Source organism: Gavia stellata, chromosome 32, assembly GCF_030936135.1.
Source record: "Gavia stellata isolate bGavSte3 chromosome 32, bGavSte3.hap2, whole genome shotgun sequence".
Lineage (NCBI taxonomy): Eukaryota > Metazoa > Chordata > Aves > Gaviiformes > Gaviidae > Gavia > Gavia stellata.
The window spans coordinates 206,853-224,986 of NC_082625.1; the positions used below are offsets into that span (position 1 = coordinate 206,853).

The 18,134-nt window shown below is 43.6% G+C and overlaps 1 protein-coding gene across 1 annotated transcript; it reads right to left on the bottom strand.

The window, feature by feature from the left end:
• Positions 1 to 5,041: 5,041 nt before the first annotated feature.
• Positions 5,042 to 17,493, bottom strand: GNA11 (G protein subunit alpha 11). The gene is made up of 7 exons (XM_059831922.1): positions 17,357 to 17,493; positions 12,730 to 12,914; positions 10,979 to 11,133; positions 9,841 to 9,969; positions 8,276 to 8,405; positions 7,362 to 7,515; positions 5,042 to 5,665 (listed from the first exon to the last, which is right to left on the bottom strand). Exons 1-7 carry the CDS (start codon positions 17,490 to 17,492, stop codon positions 5,475 to 5,477), a joined length of 1,080 nt encoding a protein of 359 aa, XP_059687905.1. The 5' UTR covers position 17,493; the 3' UTR covers positions 5,042 to 5,474.
• Positions 17,494 to 18,134: the final 641 nt, after the last annotated feature.

Genomic DNA, 18,134 nt, shown 5'->3' on the forward strand with positions numbered 1-18,134 from the left:
TTGGCTGCTGCTCCCAGCTGCCTCTTTCCCTGGGCCACTCCAAGACAGGCAGGGACTCAACCTCCTGCATATAGGCTGAACAAGCTGCAATGCTTCAGAGACAGCACCCGTACTGCACACCTGCAGCGAGTACGGGCAGTTTGCACACATATCATGGCCGGTGGCTGCGAAAGGCCGAAACACAAGGCCCTCTCGCAGTCAGTCGGGAATACTGGGCATTAGCTTTAAGACCTTACCTTCTTCCTTGAAGAGTCTGAATCTGTCACTATGCTTTATTTAAACGGAGCTCTTTGCAAAGAATGGCACAACACATGATCCACATGGAGCTGAAGGAAATAAACAACAAACCAAACACACTTCTTTCAGCTACAATTTAATGCTTTCCAGCTGGTGAGAACGCAGAGCTACTGAGAAAAGCAATGTACACTCACCCTTAATTAGACAACAGCAATGACACAAATACCTGCCATTATTATGGCCAACCAGATTGGAGTCATCTTCCTGGTTCAAGACGAAACACAGCATCTCAGGTTGTCCAGTACCTGCAACTTCACCTGTGCATTAAATGACATAGAACAGAGCAGAACGTCCTTGGTTGCAGCTTCCTGAAAACACAGGAAACCTTACAGAGGAAGTTAGACATCTCTACCCACTCCCAGTTGATTTAATCTTAAATTCCTGGGGAATGATCCTAGGGAAGGAGAATTAAATTCTAGGAACTCCATCCCAGAAAATCCCTTTGTGAAAGCTTTCACAATCATCCACCCCTGGACTCCTAAAGGGATAAATTTAAGCAGTGTTTCATATTTCAGTCCATGTTGCTAACAAACAAGACTGAAGGAGGTCTGGTCCCACCACCATTTCTGCTATTGTTAATGTATATCCTGCAAGAAACGTGCCTGAAATGTGCTGACGCTACAGCAAAAGGCAACAGCGAATACTGACAACTTCACTTAGCAATTCTACTCCAAAATCCTGTAAAAATTTAAGTCAAGGTGCCACCATTGCATCCCTACGTCTTAAAACCCGTCAGCCACTGTTCACACTTGAGTTCCAAATTATTAGTACAGTATGTTATATATAGTTGTTGCATATTATGTGCAATATTATATTTATATAATACATAACATATATTAATGTAATTGCAATATTATATTTATATAATATATTGCATATATTTATGCACCTTATATTTACCAAAACACACTTTGTTTCTATGCCTCAGAGTCCTGATTTTCTGAGCAGGGACAACATTGCTAGCTAGGAAGGCAGAGTGTGCTTCAATCAGATGCAGGTACCACAGGGTACAGAAGTTGTTAAGCCAACCAGAAGCAGGGATAAAGGAGGGACAGGAGTGAAGAAACACATGCATGACCACCACGGCTTTTAGGAACAAAATTTATTCCAATTTCAAACAGAGAATTTATTTCAGGAGAAAGATATGAAAATCAACTTCCATCAGATATTTCTGTAATAAGGGTTGTTGCCCAGCAGTCAGAGTGGGATCATTCCAAGAAACAATCACACTCCTGGACTGGAATGAGACAGTTTGGAGCCTGAATAGATCCTGACACTGGGCATCTTATTCAGAAACTCCTTTACCCTACCCTCTTCCCTCCCCCCACCCCAACACGCACAACAATACATGCATTGCAAATGACAAGGTTTAAAAACAGCATTTTATATAGTATCTTTTTAAATAGGATAATGTTTAAATTGTCTTAAATCAGGATCCTATAATATACAAGTATAACCAAATAATTTCCACCACATTGGCACTTGTAAAGAGTCTCTGGCACTACTAAAGAAGGGGCATTGGCACAAACCATACTCTTATAAAACTGGGTGCTGCATAACACACTTTATCTCTGCTGGACTCTAACAACCTGGGCTCTGTACAGTACAATACAATGGTCAGCACACTCCGGAATTATTTTTTTTTAAACCAATAAAACACATGAAGAAAAAAAACAGTTGAACGCAAGGCCAACATTGCTAGGAAGCAACAACAAGAGACCAAAGAATCCAACTCCGGGAGAAGGGGAGACAGGCAGAAAGGGCAGGAGCTATCTGACATGCTGAAGCAGTAAGGGGCTGTTGCTCACCAGGTAGCCAATCCACACAGAATGGTGCAAAGAAATGGGATGGTCCTCTCCTCACTGACTTCAAGTTTCAAATTGGTTCAAAGCATGTTGGTTTCTTCAGCAGAATGAAGATAAAAAGTGCACAAGGAGCAGAGGTTAACCAAGAGACTACTTCCTCAGACTCAAGATTCTAGATTCTCTACAAGAACCCAATTCTACCTCTTCTCTGAAGGTCAATCTGTTGTCTCAACCTGTAGAAAGTTCTGACGGGCCTCACTTTCAGAAAAGATGATACAGGCAAATTTGGTTTAAGGTTTGGCACTTTTGCTAGGGCAGGCATTTGCCAAAGGGCCAGCCAACAGAGACATGAACCAGTTCTGCAGGAATGCTTCACTGGCCAAGCTGGAGGCACACAGGCTACTGCTTGCTAAGAAAAGCATGTGCTAACACTGGTATCTTCTCACATATAATATAGTCTGCAGCCAACTCCAGGTCATGTCTACAAATCTGACCCATTCCTCCCCTAATTCAGAATAAGGTTTCAGAAACTCATGAGACAGCCATCACAATGTTCTCCTCTTCCCTTTGCAATAATCACCATACTAAGTCAGTTATCAGGCCAACAGCTACACCAAGCAGTTGCTCAGTAAGGTACAGCACATGCCTAAATCCTTGTGCCCATAGCCTCCCACAGTTCCCCACGACAATGCAGATTCACTCTGCAAGAGACAGAAGTCAAGATCCCTCCTCCTGTGCCAGGGCAGCAGCTCTTAAAGAAGGGGAGGATACAAACCAAAAAAAGTTTCTGATTCAAGTGGAAGTACCACCATCATTCACCTTGGAAGAAAAACTTCTGGGAAGTTATTTCCAAGAACCTATATATCTCAGTGCCAGGTTCATTGCTGGCAATAGTTGTAGTGTGAACCATTTACAAGAGGATCACAGAAGCAGAAGAGGCTGGAGCTGCCATCCGCTTTAGATGAACAGCACGTAGAATACACGAAGATGATTATAAATTCCTCTTTATAGGACAGTTTCTACAAAATGGATCATTTTGGCATAAAGACAAAAAAAAGCAGTAAAATTGATGCAAAGCTGTCTGACACATGGGAATCCCTCTCATTTCTCCCAAGTGTTAAATGCAGTCCAGAGCATGGCTAGTCTAAAGAAATGCTGCGTTTCCTTCAGCATCATCACTCTGCCAGACTGGCTCTTCAACTGTTGGTCCCATAGCTACTGTTCCAACTTGAGCTCTCTAATCACTCTTAGCAGAGCTTGCTTTCTTCTGTAGTGCTCTGAGACATACAGAGGCTTCCCTCAGCTATTCTGGAAAGCAAGAGGGACCTATAAACAGAATTAAGCAAAATTATGTCCCTCCGTATTTTAGTGTTCTAGATGAAAGCATCTTAAGCATCTCAGACAGTTAAGATTTACTCTTACATGTTGTGCAAAACACTGATGTAGTGCTCTGTCTACAAAAGAGACAAAATATCAACAGCCCCCTTCAACAGTGCAGCTCATTTAGTCTTTATCTACTGGCAGCCTGCTAGCCTTCAAGGGGGCAATCTGGTTGATCCAGAGAATTTGGACCCAATGCTACTTGTTGGAATTGAAACAGAAGCATTAGTGATGGCTAAACAACACACATCCAGAGGTGGGTCTCATTTCCCTGTTTCCTACTCACTCCTTCCCTTGTCACTGCAGTTATCTTCCAGGCCAGCAACAGGTCTTCAGCACATTTGTTCACTTGCCTTAGCTCCTGGAAAAAGCTCTCTAATATGCAAAGGCTTCACATCCTTCTGCTTAGTGGAGTTTCATTTGGCATCAAGAATCCAGAACTACTTTCACTCTACCTTCCACCTGCACCAGCAAACCCTGCTGTCTCTGCCTCTACTCTCCTGCTAAACAAAAGTGCAACCACAGCAGGGCTTTCTGGATTCCATAGCAGCCGCGTACTCCAGCCATGATTACTGTAACTTGATTATCACATGCACCCTGGAGCAAGTATGTGTGCAAGTCTTCCAAAGAGGATCCATACTCCTCTAAAGAGGAACACAGCAGCATGTGCCTCAGGGGAATGCATAAACGGGAGAGAGAGAATTGCCACTCCCTCCAAGAGCTATCCTCAATCTTTTCAAGTAAGAATCCTACCTACGTCCCGAAGTTTGTCACCCACCAACTCTGGTCCTTTCTAAAAATCTGCAAGCTGGACAGGACCGAGGAATTCTTACAAAGTCATTCAACACACTGGCACAAAATGCAATAAACAAGGCTTGTTTCCTACTAGCAGCAAGAAAAGAACTAGAGAGTGGCACGAGACTAAGATTTTCAATCCAGCCAAAGTCTGATGTTTAAATGCCACAATTACTCAGTGTGCTTTTGATATTTGCTGCATAGAGAAGTTGCTCGCTTGATGTCATATATTCTACTCAACAAAACGTAGTTTCTCTCTGCAAATTGAGCCTTGTGCGCACACATGCGCTTGTGGTGTGAGAGGGATGTGTGTATGTGTGTGAAAAAAATAAAAACAAAAACAAAATAAAAAAGAACAATTACAGTCAGGCACTTCCCCAGGCTCAGCAGCTATTGCTCCAAGAGCTTCCATCATTTGTAGTCCATGAACAAAATACAGCAACACGTAGCAAACTATGTATAGAACATCAATAATTTAAAAAAAAAAAAAAAATCACAGTCTCCATACCTGTTATAATTGATAAGAAAAAAATAACTCAGAACTAGAACATATAAAGAATGGAAAAGTAATGGCTTTTTTTGTTTTGCCTTTTTCTTTTTTTGCACAATAGTTGGAGAGCAATCACTCCTCCCCAACATTTCATCACAGTGAACCATGGAGCGTGTCCTGGGGAAGGGAAGGGGTGGGGGGTGGGTGGGGGGGAGAAGAAAGCAAGCAGGATTAGCAAATTACACCAGAGGCACCCTATAGCACAAGGCAAAGGCACCAGTAGCATTCTGCACTCCCACAGTCCAGTGAATTCACAATCTCGGCTGGAAAGTTGGGGGTTTTTTTCTATATATACCCTGGGAATGAAAAGGGGGAAAAAAAAGTGGCTAAGCAACAAAGGAAAGCTCAAGATGAGACTGCCTTAGCTGTTTGGCAAAAATTAAGAAGTAAGCAAGGTGCTGAAGAACTGAGGCATATCCCCGTTAACTGTGAAATAAAAGCAATTTGTTAAAAATATGAAATCAACTACTCTGTGGACAGAGACATGAGACTCCAGGATAACACTGAGCACTTGCCACTCCACAGATCAGACAATTTGCAATCATTACATCATCAAAAATTAAAACTTTTTTCCTGTCATATTTAAAATTTCTTTTTTTGTCTTTTCTTCACAACGAAGCCTCTCAAGGGGCCAAGAGCAGAGCAGGTCAAACCAGGTTGTACTCCTTCAGGTTGAGCTGTAGGATGGTGTCCTTGACAGCTGCAAAGACGAAACGGATGTTTTCTGTGTCTGTGGCACACGTGAAGTGAGAATAGATGATTTTATCGCTGTCTGGATTTAAATCCACAAACATCTTCAGAATGAACTCACGGGCTGCCTGTGCATCCCTCTGTGGGCCTGCAGCAAACAAAGAAACCAGTTAATGGATTTATGCTAAGTGCATTCCCCGGGTTGATCCATCAGAATAATTGCTAGCGCACTTTTTCTTATGGGTTACAGAGCTATAAAGAAGAAATTAAGATCATTTATTGCATAAAAAGTCCCAGGAGCTGAAGTGTCTTATGCTTTTCAGTTATCTAACCAAAACGTACAAACGGCATTTTTCCAAGGCTGAGAGTTTTGACAGACACTAAGGCGTCATTTCAGACTGTGGTTTGAAATTTGATATAACCCTCTATGTGCTGCGTTCACTAGATAACAGCGACAGATGCTGGATATACATAACACAATGCTCTCCTCTGGAGATGGGATGTATATTTCTTCCTAATATATAGATGGATCTTATGCGCTGAAGGACACAAGCGCATGTTTTGCGAACAAGAGTCATCTTCAGCCAACACAGCAGTCTGTCCTAACTGGCTAGTCAATTCACAGGAGCTAAAACCTGGAATTTTTGCCAGTATTTACTTCATATTGCTGACAACTCCTCAGAAAAAAGTCACCTACTGATATTTCTTTCACAGTACTGGTGTTGTCACATTCTCCACGGCAAGGACCATCTCTTGAGAGGCGGTCTGATGGGCTGCCTCCCACTCACAAGCCATGCAGCATCCCTGGTGGAGCTACAGTAAATACTTATATGAAAAAAACTGAAAGTATATGACACTTCCTGATGTTGCAATCTTGTCTCCAGCTGTCAAATTAGAAGCATGCACTATTTGACCAATAAGCTCACCAGCCATTCCCAGCCTGCTGTAAAAATGTAATGTTTTTCACCACTGACAATTTCAGAGTGCTTGTGCTTTCAGACAGCAGGGGGCATGAAACTCCAGGAGTGGGAGGACAACTAATAAGGAGCAATTTCATTAATCATTTAAAAGAAGAAAGCTGTTTGCAAAATGACAATTCTTCCTTTACCTTGTATTTTTAAAGCACATAATAACAGAGTTAATACATGAGAGCATGGCAAGAAGTGTATTGCCTGATCTTATTCTCCACTACTTTTATTTATTTTCAGCCCTGTACAGATGTGTTATCAGCCAACTTTAAAGGCACTCAACTGAAGAGTTTGAAATGCTATTTTGGCTAAGGAATTTTGTTTCAGATGGGAATTTCTCTATTTCACATAGCTATTATTTTTCCACAACTGCAGATGGCACACTAGTAAGAATTTCATGCTACCTGAGATTTTTCAGCACTATTATTTGAACAAGTTGAATCCTTATTTTGAGAAACTGACTGGTCAAATACCCAAGTCACCTCTTGACTAGAGGGTTAAAATGCCCAGTATACCAGCAAATTGTCACATGTTTATGAAACATGTTATGTGCACAAGCATACAAGTAGAAAAGTTAGACTTCCATTATTTAATACTCTAAAGTGCATATTTGGGGGGGTGGGGGAGTAATTCTTCATCTAGGAGAGGTTCATTATTTGACCATTCTATCAGATTCCAGTTACCTACACATGATTAAGACATTTTTGTGACATTTTCTCATTGCTGTAGGTATTCCTTCTCAAATTAAGATGTTTCCCCCATCTCTAGATCTGAGTTTTCTTTTTAAAAAAAAAAAAAAAAAACAAAAAAATTCTAACCAAACCACTGCCACCTCTTCTGCTAGATATAGAGTGTTCCTCCTTAAAAATAACTCACCATCAAACTCTGGGAAATAGTCAACAAGGTGGGAATATAGGATCTTGTCTTCCAACAGATCTTTCTTGTTGAGAAAAAGGATAACAGAAGAGTTTTGGAACCATGGATAAGTGATAATGGTTCGAAAGAGAGCTTTACTCTCTTCCATCCGGTTCTGAAACAAGAAAAAGAAAGCCTTGTCACAAATGAGCACGAAGGTGCCTTTCTGCTACCTGCACACGTACTCAGATCTATATCGATCCAGCATCTCAGATACTGTACACAGAATATTTTGGCCCCAGGTAGGTTCTGGCTCAAGCTGCACCAGTAAATGGAAAGGAAATGCAAGATCTGATGGACTCAAGCTTCATTTAATTGGCAAGCCATTCATATCAAAAGGCTTGAAAGTCATTTTATGCTTTGACAGTCATGTGAGGACTGGACGCAATACTTTGTGATCATGTTTAGTCTAGTAGAAAATGAATAACTGCTGTTACCTAATTGCATTTTGTTAATCTATTAGCAAGTGCAAAAATTCAATATTGCTCCTTCAAAGAGACCAATCACCATCTAACACAACAGCAGTCACAGCATGAAGTAATTCAGCGTGGAAAAGAGGAATGGGTGATTTTTAAGAGCACGCCATCACATTGCACAGTACCATCCAAGGCACACAGAACTCCGCAATTTCAGAGTATTTCAGTATTACTTGAGAAGTACAGATGATTTGAATGCACTGTGCATTTTCCATTCTCAGGGACATCATGACCCATTGAGGCTCATGTTCCCTTTGCAATAGGAAGAACTGAAGGCCAAAACCAACAATATTTGCTAATCCAATTTGGCACCAACCACTTTGGTACCAACCTCCAAGCAGCTAGACAGACACTCCTCCTTTCCTTCCACCTTCCTGCAGTTCCTATTCTTTGGCTTACCTCATTATCAGATTCCACCAGAACTTGGTCATATTCACTAAGTGCTACTAAAAACATGATGGAAGTCACATTTTCAAAGCAATGGATCCACTTCCTTCGTTCTGATCTTTGACCTCCAACATCCACCATTCTGGGGAAGAGAAATACATACAGTATCACAGAAGTAGCTGCAGTTCTCTATCTGAATACAAAGGAGCAGCATACAATGAGAATGAACACGGCTCTTACCATTCAAGTTAACCTGGCATGGAGATGTAATAATATGTACTTCCTAACAAAACCATCAAGTCTACAAAATATCCTGTTCCAGAAATGTATCAATCTGAAGAGATGGCCATAGGCGAGTGATACCAAATTCAAATCCCAAGTATCAGCATTACCATTTTTGGTTGCATTCTGCTCTGGTTTACTAAGTAGCAGTCCTGAGTCTGAAAAGACAAGTCCTTCAAAACTCTGCTCTGTCATTTGCTCATTAGCAAACTATTTTTATTTTTCATTAAAGCATCTGCTTGCCTCAAAACTTCTCTCGCACAGAGAGCTTTCTTTACTTACTAAACTTTTCTTAGAACTTGCTGTTTAACAGTTACGCACTTCAGCTCCTCAGTTTTAAGTTCCACCTGTATAGTACGCCAAAATTATTTTGTCACTCACCTGAAGTGCAACACACCGGTCCACCTTTGCTAAAACCCTATACCTATTTCACAGATCAGCAAACCAGAACAGGGAGAGGAACTTCCTGTATATCTGTAACTGAATGGTTTAAGAGAGAGGATGCAGGCTTCTTTATTCCTCTCTTGTAATGTCAACACTGCAGTAGAGAAGCGCGAGGAGCATGTAAGTACTAGAGAGCTAGAGAGACAATTGCTTTGCAATACACAGGCACATCATTGTGCCCTTTATGCCATGCTCGATTGCTGGCTTAAGCCTCCAAATATCATCTATTGCTGCAGCAGCATAGGCAGCAAGTTATGGTGCCATCCTGAGAGCACAAGCTAGGCACAGAAAACCATCTCTGAAGGCAGATGCTAGGTATCAGATACAGGGAAGTATTCCTGCACAAAAAGTGGTCTCTTTTTGAAGGAGAAATAAATGGTCAAAGTTGCTTGAGCTAAGGATTCTCAAAGGGAAATACGTTTCAAGTCAAGCACTGCCCAGAGCAACCTTCCCTCTCCTCCCCTTGGTGGCTTAAGCTACCAGCAGTTCACTCAGCTGCCTCACAAGCCACCACTTCAGCCTCAGATGCCAGCAATGCAATCCTTCCCAGGAAGGACACCAATTCCTGTGAGATGGTTAGCTGGGCTTCAAGTGTCACTAATTCAAAAGCACATTCTGTTTTGTGACAATCAATGCTTCAGCTTGGAGTTTTCCCTTAATCAGAAAAAAATGTTACACTGTCCCCATTACAGGAGCACCTGTCAGCAGATACTTCATAATATCACAGCACATACATCCACTCAAGCCTCTCAACTAAGCACCTGGACACTCTAAAGCAATCCAGAACTCATCCTTCCTGAAACGATATCACCCCTCTCAGTTCAGCTGTAACATGAATACACTTTCAGTACCTGAAGATAATATTCTCTAGGTCAAAGGGGTACTCTATGATACCGGTTGTAGGAACTCTAACCCGTAGCACATCTTGCTGAGTTGGTAGATATCCTGGGGTAGCAATACGATCCACGTCGCTAAGATAGCTACAAGAAGCACAATGGAAAAAAAAAACCCTTAGGTTGCAGCACATAAATACACAGATTTAAACACTGCTACATTTAGTCTTTCCCTAGTATAACAAGAAAGTCAGAAGTCACCTGAACCATTTAAAATGTGATGTGGAAAAATAACAGAATACATCTTTGGGGAACAGTAATTCACCAGCCACCCCCTTCGGAGGATAAACAAATACATTAAGGACAACTTTATCAACTCTGTATAGGAGTGTGGAAGACAATCTTAACTACAGAGAAAGTTTAAGTACAGCGGATGCTTACATTTCAGAATCAAGTCTTATCTGAGGTTTTCTATTTATAAAAACAAACCTATGTAACCAGACTTAGATTTTGTTAATAATAAATCCATTAAGTTACACATCCATGTACACCTGTAGGCCAAAGGACAAACCTGAAGAGAAAGAGCAACACTGCTGCTGCCTAAGAGTCAGGACCAACATAGATGGCACAAGGTAGAGATTCTAGCCTCAGGTATATCCAGAAGCAGATGTGTGAACAACTGCCTTTATCACCCACCAGAACACCTCATACCCTTATGAAAAGTAGCAAATGGTAAGGAATTTCCAGATCTAAATCTATCCCCAAATAAACATAGCTTCCCCCATCTCCAGCAAAGTTCTTTGCCTTTCTGGAGCCAAATTCAAACAAGTTACCAGTTACCTGCTCCCCCTGCTCTTTCATCTTAACTTTTCCTAAGGATACTTCTGTCTGATAGAGGCAAAGTGCCCCTCTCATATGCCCATGATTTTTATCCCAATACACGTAGCCAGCAGAGACTGTGCAGCTTGTCTAAAACGCTAGCAAGACTCATCCGCCTCAATGAAAAAGATAAAAGGTACTTTAAACAAACTATGTAGTGAAATCTACAGCAGTGTTCCTGCCCTTCGAAACAAACTCTAGGCTTTAATAAAAAAATTGGACAGTTATTATTTGTTAGACCATCACTACCAGTGCATGCCAGTGATGATATACTCACTATTTAGCTGAGTCAGAAAGCTGATACTCTCTTCTCCTGTCATAACACTCTTGTATTCCAGGGTCGTTCCACAATGTTTTAATTGCACTTACATATGGCTGCTCAAATGTCATGACCTTTTCTACATCCACTTCCCGGATCAGCACTGCATTGGCCTGGTGATTCAAAAGCAAAGAGAGGGGGGAGCAGGGGTCAGGAGCAGGGGGTAACGGTCACAGGCAGGCAAAAAAATTCTCAGATGAACTAAATCCTTACACTATGACTTCAAGGATCCACATGCTGGTTGTGGATCAGGTTGCTAAGACCAGAGGGACAACAGGTAAACTACACATCTAAGACAGAGCAGACATCAGCAAAATTCCCCCAAAGCATCATACACTCCTTCACAGAATAAGCAGCAGGTTTCACCTATCATTAGATCACCAGGTGTTTTGAAACACTGGTTTCCAAGGCAAAGCATTCCCTGTGAAGAACCACAGACTGCCCAACTTCTGAGGTTAAACTGCAGTTGGATAACAAGTTGCTATCCCAGGTTTCTAACAAAAAAAGTTACATTTTGAATAGCAATAGACATTGTTTCGACGTACTTCAATCATGATCCCTTTTGAGAGACAAAATAAAAACGCCCACCCTACAATCTATAAGCAAAGGAAGGACTACAGTCATTACAACAGACTGTGTGGCATCTGTGAGGTTATTATCCACACCAAGCTGCTTTCTGAAATCTTTGGTACACTTGCCACAGGAAGGGGCTTTTGCCTATACCAGCTATACCAGGAAGAATAAAAAACAAAGCCACGCGTTATCGTAAGTAAAAGTTGGCAGATTGTATCTATCAAAACACCTCCACCATGCCCCACGTAAAGCACAGGCAAGGCAAGCTTCCTCACACCCTGCCTATTTTCATCACTGAGTTGCAGAACCTCTCTAAAAGCAAAAAAGGTATTCAGACTCAAGAACTCCTGGTGCACCACCCAGTCCCTATAAACAGTTATTAAAAATCATCTCCAAGTTACTGTGTAGCAGAACAGATAAAATACAATTTCACTTAAAAATATTAAGGTACTAAGCACTAAAGAAGCAAAACATGCTAAAAAAAGATCTAATTTCCTGGTGCACCCTCACCCTCCCCATCCTCCCCCAAAAAAGCTAAAATAATTTAGACCAGATCTGGCTGAAAAATTTGTTCCTGGACCCAAAAACAGTAAGCCAGACTTCAGCTCAAATCACGTTTCTGTGGTTGAGACCAAAACCCTTCAAAAAAGGTTTGTACCTTTGGTCACTACCTATGAAAAACACTGACAGATTGCAGTAATAGTGGTAACTACTAGTAGAGGTGTCTTTTGGGTCCACCATGTATTTTGTCAGCTTCAAGTTCCGATGTGAATAGTAACTCATGCAAAGAAAAGCCCGACATATTTAACAATACTGAATCCCTGAAATGAGTAAAAAGGACACCTCTCCTATACCCTGTATCATATCCCAACCCCTTGCTCCCACCACTCACCATGCAGACCAATGCACAAACCATCCTGAGAAAGTTGCTCTATCCCTTAACACAACCAAGTAAATGGAGTCAGATATCAGCAAAGTGTCATAAAAAGCAGTCCTCAAGCACAAAACATTTATGGGAAAGAGTTCAGAGAGGTTGAGATTGCAATGCAGAAGGACACAAACAAACAGGAACTCAGGAGTCAAACTTCAGAATCCTCATTGCCTAAAAACATATGCAAAAATTGTGAGAAACTTACCTTGTTCTGTTCATATTTGTACAGAATCTTCAGGGTTTCCATGGCCCTGATCATAGACTGCATGGCAGTGAAGATGTTTTGGTACACCAGCTTGGTGAAGCCTTTTTTGTCCTCTTCAGAGTAGCCCGAACCATGAATTATACGCATTTGCTTAATGAACGTGCTTTTTCCACTCTCCCCAGTGCCTACAGAATGCAAGAGAGAGAGTTAGGAGCCATCACAAGCAAGGCTTGCTACAGAAGAAAGCAAGCTAACATTAACCACATCATACCCCAAGGTTCCTATTACTATACCCAAGTACACACTACTTCCAACCACTTTTTTAGCCGCTTTCCAGAATATTAGAAGACAGTCTGGATGGTCTTGCTCATCCCCACTATGAACCTAACAGCGTGGAAGGAAGACATCTTGTCCTTTACAGGAGCCTTCAAAAGCAGCTCTGGTACTTATTCCAAATCTCACATTACAGCCACTCCCACACGTTCTGCGTCAAAAGGCCCTTGTCCGTCACACCTGACCTATTCCCAGATACTCCAGCAAGATGCTACAATCACAGCACCAGCCAGAGAGGGCCCAGATGCACTCTCAAGTGGTAAGTACTGCAAACTGAGATGATAGTGAGTGGGCTGGGGGAAGCCTATTTGCACAGTAAAGAGCTAATTTTCTTTCGCTGTGATTTGGCACAAAATGCTCTTTACCTTATAGACTACGTGTCTTTTCATAGAAAAGAACTGAACACAACAGAAAAAAAAATCAACTCGAAAGGAGAACGGAGCTCAAGAAACTACTTGCTTATCCATCCGACGTGAACAATCCAGTCAGTGCATCTGCCTAGTATCCCAAACTATTGTGCAAACACAATGTTTGCTCTTAAGGACTGAAACGATAATCATCATTGTGGCAAGATATCTCTGATACTGCTTCCAGCCTTTGGATATTATAGAGTTAAAAATAGCAACTGTCAGGGAGAACAGAGTAGGACATTGCTCACAGCTGTCTGCACCCTCTCTTCATCCATAACAGACAGCAGGCTGCTCAGCAAGGCTACCGGTTCCTTATTACACAGGTTTACTGCCCCAGAGAAGCTGGGTCTTACAGTAAATGGAAGAGCAAGACACACTCGCACCAATGCCAGTGCATTAAACAGACTAGCCCGCTCAGCACCTGCTTCCTGCACAGTCAATTGGGCAGGTCATCTCCTACATTTATGGCCCCAGAAAAATGTCATTTAACACGTGAAGGCCAACAGACGATATAAAAGGACGGTGGGAACTTTCTAACATGGTAAGTATGAGGGAAAAACATCATCAGGTAAAGTATCCATGCCGTTACACAGCCTTGTTAAATTCATGATTCAACTGGTATTATGGAAAGTACCCAGCAACTCTCATTCTATATGTACACAGTACCTTTTGTGGAGGGGACATATGGGTCAAGTCTTGCATGTGATTAGCATACCTCCTCCACACTTCATCCCACAAGCAACAACCTAAGCGTATACCATTGACACTTCTGTTGAGTGCTTTTGTTCAATCTTCTAAAATTTGCTATTGATATGCAGAATACAAAAAGAAAAAAAAAAAAAGACAGCTCTTTTTAATACAGTGGCCCAGCTCACTTGACTCCTGAGAGCAAAAACTAAAACATATCGCATGAGTGACAAATCCTTTTGATCTCCATCACAAATAAACATGCTGGCAGAGCCCTGGCTTTCACCACAGGAACCACCAGGTACTCACCTCACACTAGGGGATAGATATATTAAGACAGGATCTCATTCATCACAATACACAATTACTACTCACATGCAGATTCTCAATTACTCATGTTTATAGTGCCAGGCTAAAAGGCAAACAAATAAATATGCTCAAATAAAAGCAGCAAGCACATTTAAAATAAACAAACTCTCTCCATATCCAAGAACTGACAGAAATTATATCAGCATAGTTAAAAATTACAAACACCATTAATATGCAGCAAACTAACTCCATCTCAAACAGAAAGCTACACCATAAATGGGGGGAAAAATGGAAACTGAAATCTTTTGTGGTTTCTCTCACTGTGGTGAGAAATACTTCCTTGTCTTTTACCACAGTGACCAAAACTGAGAAGAAAAAAAAAAAGTGGTGCTTCAAAGCATACCAATAACGAAAACATAACAGAAAGCTCAGCACCAGCCATTCACTTACTGCAGAACTTAAGAGTTCAAACACAGATTCTTCCTGTCACTCCATCATCACCTGTTTTTTGGTGGGGTTTGGTTGGTTAGTTGTTTGGGGTTTTGGTTTGGGTTTTTTTTGGTTTGGTTGTTTTTTTTTTTTTTTTTTTTTAAGGTGACTCCTGCTTTTAGCTAGGCCATCAACAATACAGAAGAGCACTACACGAGAATGTTATGAGCTCTGGTGGGTATGGTCTCCTACATTCATGAGCACAATAACCTTTTTTAATATGACAATGTTGAGACAAGGAGATAATCCGAATTCACCATTTTTTCTGTCAACACATGAAAGCAGCAGAGTTTACAGTAAGTTGCTAATGACCCCCAAGTACCTGACAGGCACTTGTAAATACATCACTCAGTCAATAGTATCCCGTGCCTAATCACAAGTAATTTTTGTACAAAATATTCTCCCCCCTCCCCGCCCAGTAAAAAGACGAATGACTACCTTATACCAGAGGGAAATGCCCAATATCTTGAAATCAAATTTCTTATTACCAGGTTCATCACTGTTTAGCACTGTAACTCTTCACCCCAGTTTTCTGTTTCAGGGTTCAACAAACTAACTGTCACTAGATGTAGTGACAAGAAAAATTACCAGCAAGGCAGAAACTCTTTCCACACACGCACTCTTTTCAAAATTTTGAAGACTTGGGAAAGCCCTCTCACTAATATGATCACTAATACTTGTGAATGTAAGAACTCCACATAATAGGAGCAACACAGAAGAAATCCCTGCAGGCAGCAGTTACGTCAAAGAGAGAGAACACACATTACCTGTCACAACTTAAGGTAGGCAATGTGCTGTATCCAGTGAAAAGCATCCAGCAAACACATCCTAAAACTAGGAGTGTTGCTTATCCAATATTAACCACCTCATGTATATTTTTTCTTTGTAAATGTGATGCTGAATCTTACTTAACTGTATCTTTTAGAAAAGCAGAAAGGATTCTTGAACAATTTGAATTGTTTCTAAAGTGAAATCTTTAGATCCAGTGGGATCTTCTTAACCCAGATCTATCCTATAGTGCCAACCTATTTTGAAACAGCTGCTTCTGTGGGACTGTTTTAGGGAAGCATGAGAGCGAGAGACACATTCCCTAGTCTACAAGAAGCCTCACAGAAGCTGACACAGCATCTTCAAAGAGCACAAACGTTAAGCCCTCGATTTTACCTTTCACCTGAAGAACAGCAACATATTAATCGTCGGTGAGATTCATGGCAAGAAGGAAAGCCCTGGCCTTCACTTAACAATTATCACTATGCAACGTCAGTATTGAACACCTCCAAAGGACTGGGCAGATATGGCCTCACTTCACCTGTGTAAAGTTTTACATTTGTTTTTACAAAGATCATCCTAATTCTTCACCTGTACCATAAGGGCTAGCCAACTCACAACAGACCCCAAGTGAATAAACTCAGTCCAGCAGATCTGCTTCATATTTCAGCTTGAGATGATACAGTATTTAAGACACAAAGCAGGATACATACACAAGCAATGATAAAGCACAGTGCCATGAAAACTGTAACTTAAATTTGAGGGCCACCTGGACGTGAACATCAAACTCACTGCTGAAGAAGGATGTAAATGCCTGAAATCTTAGCTGGCTGCTCTTGTAACTGATTACCCAACCCTATAAACCTTATCTAAACATGGAATAGTTATCCACCTGCACAACCACAGAACCCTACTATGTTTCCATCTGAACACCTACACCCTTATCACTGAACAGGTGATCTCTACCTCTGAAGGTAATACTAAACACTATAGCCATTTCCTCATCAGACACAGAACTCTTGCATTCTCACTGCTTCATCTCCCTTCAGATTCGCTACACCAAGCTCCTAACCCTGCCGGCCCTCCCAGGACTGCGCGAGGGGAACTCTGTGATTTAGGAGCTGGAGGCCAATTTCTCCACAGGCGTTCACTCAAGGCCCAGGAGTTCACTGGCAATAGTGAAAAGCATCACCTCCATCAGTGAATTTCCATACACTAGTAAAGGCCAGCACGCTCTGGGAAGCATTTCCTCGAGACAATTTTCACGCGTGTGTGTGCGCGCCTGCATTTAGAACCAGTCATTTCAGCTTCATAGCTCCTGCTTATGTCAAAATCCATTTTGACAGAGAACGCATCACAAAAAACAAACAAAGGGCAGCCAATGAGACGGCCAGCGCCGGCACCGACAGGAAGGCCGCCCCGAGCGCAAGGGACAGAGGCGGGGATCGCTCGTGGCTCCCGCCACTTCCCCACCACACCCGCTCCCCGCCACAGCCCGGGCACGGCGGGCCGCGCAGCCCCACCCGGACCCTGTCAAGCCCCGCGGCAGCCGCGAGCCCGGAGCCGGGCGGGCGGGCCTGGCCCCGCGGCGGGAGCGGCGGCCCCGCGGGCCGGGCCCCGGCGCTCCTCACCCAGCAGCAGCAGCTTCAGCTCGCGGCGAGCGTCGCGCTTGTCCCTCCGCAGCTGCTTCTCGATCTCGGCGTTGATGCGCTTCGACTCCTTCACCTCGTCGCTCAGGCAACAGGCCATCATGGACTCCAGAGTCATGGTCGCGCCGCGGCCGGGACGCCCCCGCCCACCCCCCACCCCCCCGGCACCGACCACCGTCCTCCGCACGGCCGGGAACCCAGCCCGGCCCGGCCTGGCCCCGCGCCCCCTTCCTTCCCCACCCCACCCTCCCTCCCTCCCTCCGCGGCGCCGGCCCGGCCCGGCCCGGCCCGGCTCCGGCCCCGGCCCCGGCCCCCGCCCCGACTCCTGCGGCCGGGCCTAGCGCCGCCACCGCCCCCCTCAGCGCGCTGCCCTCGCCCGGCTGCGCCGCCCGCCGCTCCCTCCTCACACAGCCCCGCCGAGCCAGCGACGAGCCGGCGCAACCCAACCCGCTGCCGCCGAAAACAAGCGCTGACTGACAGCCGCCGACGCCAGTGGGAGAGCGCGGCGCGCGGCGGGGCGGGGCCGGGCCGGCAGGGCGGGGCGCAGCGGCCAACGGGAGCGCAAGTTTGGTTGGCCGGTCGCGGGGGAGGGCGCTCGGACGCGCGTTCCCAGAGCGGGGCGGAGCCGCCGGGCATTGTGGGACGGTGGCGGACCGGGGCGCCCATCGTGGGGCGGGCCGGGGCGAGGGGGCGGCCAGCGCGGAGGCGGGTCGGGGCGGCGGGCCGAGGGCCTTGACGCGACGGGGCCTCGTCGCAGCCG

Coding starts and splice junctions, on each gene's coding strand:
- GNA11 (XM_059831922.1), bottom strand. CDS start 17,492: ATGACTCTGGAGTCCATGATGGCCTGTTGCCTGAGCGACGAGGTGAAG. Junction 9,970..10,978: donor CTTTCTGACTCAGCTAAATA/GTGAGTATATCA, acceptor TGCTTCTTGTAG/CTATCTTAGCGACGTGGATC. Junction 8,406..9,840: donor CTAGAGAATATTATCTTCAG/GTACTGAAAGTG, acceptor TCTCTTCCCCAG/AATGGTGGATGTTGGAGGTC.